Source organism: Pongo abelii, chromosome 13 (genome assembly GCF_028885655.2).
Source record: "Pongo abelii isolate AG06213 chromosome 13, NHGRI_mPonAbe1-v2.0_pri, whole genome shotgun sequence".
Lineage (NCBI taxonomy): Eukaryota > Metazoa > Chordata > Mammalia > Primates > Hominidae > Pongo > Pongo abelii.
In genome coordinates, this window is record NC_071998.2 from 37074865 (window position 1) to 37085292 (window position 10428).

Genomic DNA, 10428 nt, shown 5'->3' on the forward strand with positions numbered 1-10428 from the left:
CGCTGTATACAAAGCAAAGAGCAAGCCCTCATCAGACACTGAATCTGCTAGGGCCTTAGTCTTGGCTTTTCCAACCTCCAGAACTGTAAAAATAAATGCTCATTGTTTAAAAGGCATTCAGTCTACGGTGTTTGGTTAGAGCAGCCCCAAGAGACTAAGAGGGAACAAGAGGGCGATTTGTGTTGATAATGTTTAGTTTGTGGTTACAAAAGAGTGCAGATGTTTTTATTTTATAACAATTCATTGAGCTATATACTTAAGATGTATGCATAATTTTCTATGTATACTATTTTTTTTATAAACTTTTTCTTAAAAGAGGAAATGGGAATTCTCCCTTTCATGTATTAATCTCTTATGAAAGAATTTGTTGGCTTCCCAAGATATTTCCAAAAGATTGCTTTTGGCTTCATTTCTGTTCTGCCACTGCTTATGGACTTCTCAATAACTCTTCATCTTGTATAATTTATCATTCTTTGATAGGGACCCTCTTCCTTGAAAAATAATTGAAGATATAAGGAGGAAGAGAAGACAACTGAAATGTTTATTTCTAGATACATAGTAGTCCTGCATAGATAATTATATTCAAAAGAGGAGGACAAATTGGCTCCTATCTCTGAAATTTATAGAAAAGCAGTTCCAAATTAAAGTGATTTCAAATGACTAGAAATGTCATTCAAGTTTTACTTTCTAAATGTCACTCTGTCTCTCCAAACCTCATTAACCACAAGGAACTGGTACAGGGACTGGAAGTAGTTTTTTCATACAGCGGAAAGTTAATGAGGGGAGGAAAGGATGTGTGCAAAAATAATGTCCACAGAAGGGACAAATAACAAAGGGAAAGATGACAGGAAAGGGTTCAGGCATTAACCCTTACAATGCAGATACACATTGGGCTGGTCTAAGAAATAGGTTTCCCTGGTAGACAGAAGGTTAAATAAATTTTCCTGGTTATTCTGATACAACTCCAAAAAAATAAGAGAAATGAAGCTAAAACTTAAAATGATGTATTTAAAAGGAAGAAATTTTAACCCATTCATAGGTGAGCTTCTGCCAAGATTACTACTAATCCTCAGGAGAAGGGGTAGAGGAGAAACTCCATAAAGGCAACTGGAAGTGGAGTATTAGGAAGCACCTCATGAACACAATAGCAGGAAGTAGCTAGAGAACAAAGAGAAGAAACCAGAAAAAAAAATCCCTTGTTATTTTTCTGTTTCCATTCCTTTGGCTCCATTTCCACAGCTATGGCCTTTATTTTTACCCTCCACAGCCATGAGAGTCTCTGGGCAGGACTTCTCCTCGCCTCTCCCTGTTCCAATCACCTCTAACATTTCTGCGCATTGTTCTGCCCAGGGAAAAAACTCCAGTCTCTTCTCTGTCAAAGACCTCTTGAATTAAGTCCAAATGCTACACTCTGGCATTCAAGACTCCATAATACAGCTCAACCTGACTTTTCCACCCTCAGCCTCCTTGATTCCTAAAATGAAGCCTGTCCACAATTGAAGCTCCTTGTCTTTGCTCCTGCAAATTTGTTCATTCTCCTGGCTGTGTTTGTGCTGGTCTCTGTCTACCTAGAGCTGTGGATATCACGGTATCTATTGTCTATCATGGTAGCCATTAACCACATGTGGCTGGTGAGCATTTTATATGGTACTAGTCTAAATTGACATCTACTGTGAGTATAAAAATATGCATTATGTTTTGAAGACTGTACACAAAATTTAATTATCTCATGAATAATTTTATATTGGTTACATGTTGAAATTATAATATTTTGGATATACTATGCTAAACAAAACATATTAAAATTAACTTCACCTGTTTCTTTTCCTCTTTCAATATGGCTACTAGAGCTTTTAAAATTGCATATGTGACTTTATTGGACAGTACCAATTGAATGCCCTCAACCACACCACCTCACCACAGCCACCTCTACCTGTAGTGATCACACCACTTCTTTAGGCACACTGCCTGCATTAAGGGCAATGAATGCCTTCTCATCTTCTCCACTAGATGTAGTTTCTTTTTTCTTTGAGAGCCCTCATCACCATCATGGTTGACACCATGAACCTATCTGAAGATGTCAGCCATAGTCTGCTTGATATTCTACAGGAAAGACCACAGTTTTAAGTGCAATCTACCCATGTTATTAGCAGTGTGTATCTTGGGCACATTACACAGCCTCTCTAAGCCTCATTTCCCTCCTCTGTAAGATGGGGATGATAATAACCTATCTCAAATGTTTACTATGAGGATTATTCAAAGAATGGCAAATAGTAAGTGCTTAATAAATGATAACTAGTACTACCGCAACTACTGTTGTTTTTATTGTATTAGATTATGAACTCTCTAAGGACCATTTCAGGATGGAGGATCAGAGGCCATTTGATGTGGGCAGTGATGAGGACTTCAGTTGCACCTGGAAAGGTCAACTGTATACAAGCTTACAAGTCATTCTATAGGAGCAGGCCCCAGTGACCAGACTCTTTAGACTGTCTCTTCTTTCCTGAGAGGGACAGCCATCTCTAGGTTGACTAACCTCTGAAGCTCCTTGCATTGGCTTTTGTGCTATGAGCCATGGATGATTCCAGACTAATCCGAGAATGCTCTTCAAAACCCCAAGGAATTACTCAAACACTGACATAACAGACATTTTTGAGTGGAAGAGCCGAGATATTTTTTTGATATTCTAAAACTCATTGTTTTTAAAATGCATGAGATGGCCAATGTCTTGCTAAGAGCTGGCCTGCAAAGGCCAAAAGGCCGGACAGAATGAAACCCATAGAGAGGCAGAATAACCAGAAAAGTTGGGACTCGTTTATTTTATAATGTAAATTAGTCTATTATGAAACAATACTTGTTTACTGGTGGAAAATTGGAAAATACAAAGAATATAAGGAGGAAAAAAATCACTCTTTAGTTTCACAAGCCAAATCAAGCCACTATTAAAATGGTGGTTTACTTCCTTTTATTAATTATCTCTACATATTTTTGTATAATCATGTTGTATGTACAATTTTATGTTCTATTTTTCAATATTAACTGGTGTCTTTCAAATTTCCTAATGACAAAAATAATATATGCTCATAATAGAACATTTTAAATGCAAATAAAACAAAATAAATGTTAAAATTTAGTAACATTTATTAAATTTTCTCAAAGTGCATGAAATTACAAATGTAACAACCTAATTCCCTAGTAGCCTAATAACCCTATTTCCCAGACCTCTTCTTATTACAAGGAAAAACTCATATGCAGATAGTTCTAAAGGTATGAAGTGAAAAGATAAAGATTTTTCTTCCTTGCTGCATCCTCACCCCGCCAGCATTATTCCCCAGGGTAACTACTATTAATAGATAGTAATTCTACCCAAAGGAAAAAATCATATGCATATAACAGCATCATATGTATACCTTTCTAGTAACTTACAAAACAAATGATAATATCATATCCTTTCTTATGTGTATTCCTCTTTTCACTAAACGTATCTGTGATATGGGTCTATATCAGCTGATTGTCCTTTTTGATGGCTGAATAATATTCCATCTTGTCCACATGATAGTATTACTTGACAAGCTCCCTGCTGATGGACATTTGTCTTTGTTACTATGATAGTAATATAATAAACATTTATATGTGTTTTGTATGCATCTATAATACACGTGCACATACACATGCATACTTCTGCAGGGATAGCCATAGGTAAATAACTAGTAATGGTATTGCAAGTTAAAGGAACAATTTCATTGCTTGAAATTTTAAATTTTGAAATACACTGCCAATTTTCATGATCTCTCCTTGTAAGCTAGTTTGGGCTTTCTCACAGCATGACAGGCTCAGGGCAGTCAGACAATCCTGGCCAAAGGCTTCAAGAGCAGAGTGCCACAGACCACAACTGCTTCTAATCAGCCATCTTCCCAAAGCCTTCTCTTTTTTCTATTAATAACTTTATATGAGAGTCCATCTTAATACTTTTCTGTTGTTTGGTCTTGTAAGAGCTTATTTTTCCTGAACCAGGAAGTGGTTCAGGGTGGTTTTTCTAACTTCACAGAGCTCCCTCTTCTGTTAGCTTTTGTGAAATGGTCAAAAACATAGCAGCCTGCCTTGTGAGTTCTCCATCCCACCCTGGTTGGGCCTTCTTTATCTTTGTCTCTGTTGTTTATATCCCGCTAAAGTGTGATTCCACTTGTGGCAGTTTCTCCTCTGTGTAGGATCAAAAGGGCTGTGGCTGGTTGGTTTGAAAATTTCTTATACCCTACACTATTCCAGTGCCTTTCAGAAGTTTCCAAGGCCCTCTCACACTAACCTATTATCATATTGGGCAAAACTCCTTCCAGTTTCAGCTACTATTCCCTGATTGACTTTTCAGTAAATCTATCTCTCAGTCTCTCAGTATCCAAAGAAGATTAGTTCTAGGACCACCATCCCGCTGCCTCCACAGATACCAAAATCAGAGGATGCCCAATTCCCTCTTATAAAATGTTGCAGTATTTGCATACAATCTGCATATGTATTTCTGTATATTTTAAATCATCCCTAGATTACTTATAATACCTGATACAATATAAATGCTAAATAGCTGTAATACTGTATCTTTAAAATTTACATTATTTTTTGTTGTTGTATTATTTTTATTGTATTTTTTAAAAATATTTTCTATCTACAGTCAGTAGAATCCACGGATACAGAACCCATGGATAGGAAGGACCAACTGTATCTTTTAGTGTTTTGAGGTTCTTGAATTCTCAGGTCGTTTGCTTTCCTTTGCTTTCTCCCAAGTCTTGTTTTACAATTTACTTTAGTCATTCACTGAAACTTTAAAAAACATTAGAAAACCTCACAGTTTGTAAATCTTTTTCCCTAATACATATAACATAAGATAGGAGCTTAAATAAAGAGTTTTAGAAACTACTACAAATGTAAATGACATAGGAAAACTGAAAGGGAGAAGTGAAAGTGGGAAATTCCTCTGAATAGAGAGAGGACCATCTCATATAAATAGGCCATACCCATGGAGAAAGGACATTCTAACTGCAACCTTTCGAAGCCTTTGCTCTGGCACCACAGGTAGTAGGCGACACTGTTCGTGTTGTCAACATGACCAACAAGTGTCTCCTCCAAATTGCTCTCCTGTTGTGCTTCTCCACTACAGCTCTTTCCATGAGCTACAACTTGCTTGGATTCCTACAAAGAAGCAGCAGTTTTCAGTGTCAGAAGCTCCTGTGGCAATTGAATGGGAGGTTTGAATATTGCCTCAAGGACAGGATGAACTTTGACATCCCTAAGGAGATTAAGCAGCTGCAGCAGTTCCAGAAGGAGGACGCGGCATTGACCATCTACGAGATGCTCCAGAACATCTTTGCTATTTTCAGACAAGATTCATCTAGCACTGGCTGGAATGAGACTATTGTTGAGAACCTCCTTGCTAATGTCTATCATCAGATAAACCATCTGAAGACAGTTCTGGAAGAAAAACTGGAGAAAGAATATTTCACCAGGGGAAAATTCATGAGCAGTCTGCACCTGAAAAGATATTATGGGAGGATTCTGCATTACCTGAAGGCCAAGGAGTACAGTCACTGTGCCTGGACCATAGTCAGAGTGGAAATCCTCAGGAACTTTTTCTTCATTAACAGACTTACAGGTTACCTCCGAAACTGAAGATCTCCTAGCCTGTGCCTCTGGGACTGGACAATTACTTCAAGCATTCTTCAACCAGCAGATGCTGTTTAAGTGACTGATGGCTAATGTACTGCATATGAAAGGACACTAGAAGACTTTAAAATTATTAAATTATGAGTTATTTTTATTTATTTAAATTTTATTTTGGAAAATAAATTATTTTTGATGCAAAAGTCAACATGGCAGTTTTAATTTCAATTTGATTTATATAACCATCCATATTATAAAATTGCTGAGTACCTATTAGTTGTTCTTTTTAAAATATACCTGAAAAGTAGTATACTTTCTGGCCCCTGCCTTTAAGGAATTTAAAATTCAAGAAAGCCATGTGGAATATATAAGGTAAGAGACAATAAGGGGACCTGAACCTTATGGGGGAATAAATATGGCATGAACTGCTGTGGGATTAAAAGAGAAAAGGCAAGCAGGAGGGTCTGGAACTAAACCTGGGGTTCCCATTGCTCCTACTGTGCGCTCCAGATTCTCTCGTCATAAAGTTAGAGTTGAGCTAGCCATCAGGAATAGCCAGAGGAATATGTCAGCTTTTGTGTTCTCCCTAACCTCCCCATGTTATTTGGGGGATACTTTGCTCCTGCAAAGATTTCAAAATAATTTTTTGCCCCCCACCATCCCTGCAAGCTTAAGGGTGAGAAGTCCCATTTACTTCCATGACACTATTAAGCAGCAATCTCTTTATTCTGCTCATCATGGGACAGCCAAGATGTGTGGGTATCTTAGGGGAGCTGTGGGTCCCTGTCTGCTGGCATGGCACAGGCATCAGAGGAAGAAGAACCCTTTTTATAACCTAGCCATCTGGTTAGTTTTCTCCCCAGTTTTTCAAAAAACTAAGTCTGCTTCCGGTCCCCACTGCCTTGTTCATACAGAATTCCAGGAATGTCCTGTCCAGTTTTCTGTTGCTCTGCATTGCGGACGCCACATAGTCCCTGAAGCCAAATGAAAGAGGTGCAGCAGTTTAAGTCCAGTTTCAAACCAAGCAAAAAGCCAGGAAACATAGGAGAAAGGGAAGTTTACGTGGGATAGAGAGGGCATTAATTTTTCCCAGGGCTTACACTGGGAAAAAATCAAGCTTTTCTAGGAGCTCTTTGGGCACCTGGTCAGCATGGGCCGACTGGTTAGGTTTTTGTCTTTGTACCAAAACTCGGGAACTTGGGTTATAATGGCTATTACTGCCATTAGCAGTTGCTGTTTACTGAGAAATTCTAATGAAATAGGCACTGCGCTGAGATCCCGTATAGACAATCGGATTTAATCTTCTCCACAAGCACCCCTCAGGTAAGCACAAGTACATTATTGCCATTTTACAGGAGAGGAAACTAAATCTCAAAGAAATTTAGTAACTGCCCATGGTCACATAATGATTTCATTCAGTCTCTAGTGAATGGAGATTTTAAAAAGAAGTTCAAAGGGAAGCATCATAAAAGTCTTTATTTGTATCTAGACATTTTTTCCTAGAGCAGTACAGAAATCTGAGTTCCTTTTAAAAGAAGCAGCTTTCAGGAGAAATAATCTGTTCATTAAGAGTTCCAGAGAAGCTACTACTGTGTAGACAATGAACTCAGGGCTCCCTCTTCCAGTTCAAAGAGGGTAACACATGGGCTATGCAAACAAGAAATGTCATCATGGGGGGCCTGCTGCCATTGACTCAAACCAGTCAAGCCCCACTCAAGCTTCACTCTTCCCCCAGCTCTCCACCCCTGCTCTGCCAAAAGCCCTTCTGTAGGCGAACTCCCCTTTTTCCTGGAGTCAAGGACAAGATCAGCAAGTAGCAATGCAGAGTCCAGGCAGTGTCTAGAGCAGCCAAGAGGAAGCTAAAGAAATCTCTCTCAACAATGGGCCCCTATTGTCCACTGCTTTCTCTGGGCTGAACTGCTAAACTGGCCCAGAAACTGGCAAGTTCTTGAAAAGACCTGCTCTACCTCCGTGCTGGGGCAAGAATGACAGGAGATAGGCCACTTCTGCAGAATTAGAAATACTGTATCACAGCTTCGCATGTCAGCCCATCCAGAATGCCAAAAATAAGTCCATAACCAGTAGAAGATAAGTAACAATTAAAATTAATTCCAATAAAAATGAAGGCAATTAGCCCAAAGGTGCACATTTGCATGTGCTGAACCAATGACTAGGCATGAGGAATAAAGTAAAATAATAATATTACTTTGGCTGGCACCAGAATAAGATCTTAAGGAAAACACTCCTTGTTTAGAAAAATATCTAATGAGTTTGTAGAAAAATATCTAATGAGGCTTCACTCAATATCTAGTGAGATCTTGAGGTTATGGGTGTGGCAACAGAAAAGACAGTAAAATACCAATAGCATGTTTTGTGTGTCAGCTTTTAAGGAGAAAGGAGACAGACAGAAATCCCCCAAAGCTCTGGAACTGTGACACTACTTGGAACAAGTCAGACAGGGAAAACTTCTGCTGGTGGGAATGAAAAAAGAACTTTTCCAAACAGCGTAGCTCATGTGCAGCATGAAATTGTGTGCGCTGATGTATTGAAACTGTGTCCACCATCATCTCCAAAACTTCAATAAAAATGGCTACCACAAAAAGTCCTTATGTGCGTAAAACCTCGGTGTACAAATCACAGAAAGTGCCCGGTCTCACATTTGAACAAACATGGGGTGGCCAGACCTTCATAGATGAACCAAATTAGAAGAAACAGAAGGCAAAACAATGACAACAGAGCCACCTTCCCCCTTCCCATATCACACCTTAGGAATCCACAGAGCTAGATTAGGAGATGGAGCTGTCTTACCTAGCTCTTGAACAGTAAGAAGGCGCTGGCGAACATCTGGGTTACATACAAATATATGAATTTTGCTTAAATATATGAACATGCAGATGCAGGGCAATATCAGCACACATTTGTATAGTCTTTTTTGCAGTCAACAAAGCTGTTATTTAGGCATTTTAGTTGGCATTAAACATGTTCAAGTATTCAAATAACATCTGATCTGGAACTTGTTCATAAAATACTCTTAAGAAAATGAAAAGAACATGCCACAGACTGGGAGAAAGTATTTGCAAATCACATATCTGATAGAAGACTCATCTCCAGAATATATTTTTTAAAATCTCTGAAAACTCAATAATAACAAAAACACTAATAAAATAATAAAATACATAATAAAAAAATAATAAAAATGGATAATATATTGGAACAGATGCTTCATCAAAGAAGATATGCAAATAGCAAATTAGTATACTAACATGGTAAAATCTTTCTCAAGGATTGTTGGTGGTATAGGTCAGATAATGAATGTGAAATGATTTGATCCCAGGGGAGCCCTTTCCACCATGAGGACCTGCCATAGCTTCTGCCCTTTCTGAGCAAAGTTCACCAGCCCTCTTGGCCAAGCTCTATTTCTGATGCATGAGAGGTCTGCCAAGCTGAGACTGTGGGGGCCCTAATCAACGTGGATTTCTTCTTGACGGGTTTGGCTGTGGGAAACACAGAGAGAGCCAGCAGCTGGTAATAGAGTCAGAAGATGAATGTCACCCAGAACCATACCTTGTTGATTGCAGACATTTTCTCTAAACACATTGCACTGGTGCTTGTTGAGCCTAAAAAATGAACTGTTTTATGAATCCTTTTGTTCTCAACATTAATTGTTGCTTTTTAAACATTAGTTTAATTGCTTAAAATTTACTAGGATAGTTTAAGACAAACTCAAAAATTGGACTAGAAGTGCCAGCACAAAATTATACTCTCCTAATTTAGTAGGGTCAACTTAACCACTTAACTCGTTAATTGACCTAATGGAGAGTACTCCAAAAACATGTTCACATCATAGTTATCACCAGATCAGACAATTATGTTTCAGTTGTTATTCTGTTTTGACATTCATGTGGAGGGTGTTCCTAGAAAACCTATAACGCATTATTCAAATTATATCCCCCAACAATTAGCCTACGAATTTAAAAAAAAATGGAGCCCACTTCAAAAGAGTCTCTTAAGAGGATTAAAAGACTCTCTTAAGAGGATTAAAAGACATATCACAAACTGAGAGAATATATTTGCAAGTCACCTCGCTGATAAAGAAGTTATATTGCTATGTAAAGAATTCTCAAGATTCAGTGATAAGAAAGCAAATAACCCAATAAAAGACAGACAGAAGATTTCAACACATATTTCAGGAAAGAAGGTACAGAGATGGCAAACAAGACAGAAAAAGACCAATATCGTTAACCTTTAATGTAATGCAAATTAAACAACAATAAGACACTGCTACATACTTATTAGAATGGCTGAAGTTAAAAGGACTCACCATATCAAGGATTGGTAAAGATGTGGAGCAACTAGAACTTTCAAAAAATGGTCCAATGACTTTGGAAAACCATTTTTGCAGTTTTTAAAAAAGGTAATCATATACCTACCACATGATCCAACCAGTCGACTCCCTAGTACTTATCCAAGAGAAAAGAAAGGATGTGTCTGTACACAGACATGTATATGAATGTCTGTGGGAGCTTTGTTTGTCCATCACAAATGAATGATTAAAGAAATTGTAGGATATCCATACAATGGAATATTATTCAACAATAAAAAGGAATGAATCATTGATACACACAACAACATGGATAAATCTCCAAAAACATTATGCTGAATATAATAGGGCCAGGCACAGTGGCTATGCCTGTAATCCCAGCACTTTGGAAGGCCGAGGCAGGCAGATCCCCTGAGGTCAGGAGTTCAAGACCAGCCTGGACAACATGGTGAAACCCC

The 10428-nt window shown here is 38.2% G+C and overlaps 1 protein-coding gene across 1 annotated transcript; it reads left to right on the forward strand.

The window, feature by feature from the left end:
* Positions 1-5021: 5021 nt before the first annotated feature.
* On the forward strand, positions 5022-5857 carry IFNB1 (interferon beta 1). The gene has a single exon (XM_002819757.4). It carries the CDS (start codon positions 5095-5097, stop codon positions 5656-5658), a length of 564 nt encoding a protein of 187 aa, XP_002819803.2. The 5' UTR covers positions 5022-5094; the 3' UTR covers positions 5659-5857.
* Positions 5858-10428: the final 4571 nt, after the last annotated feature.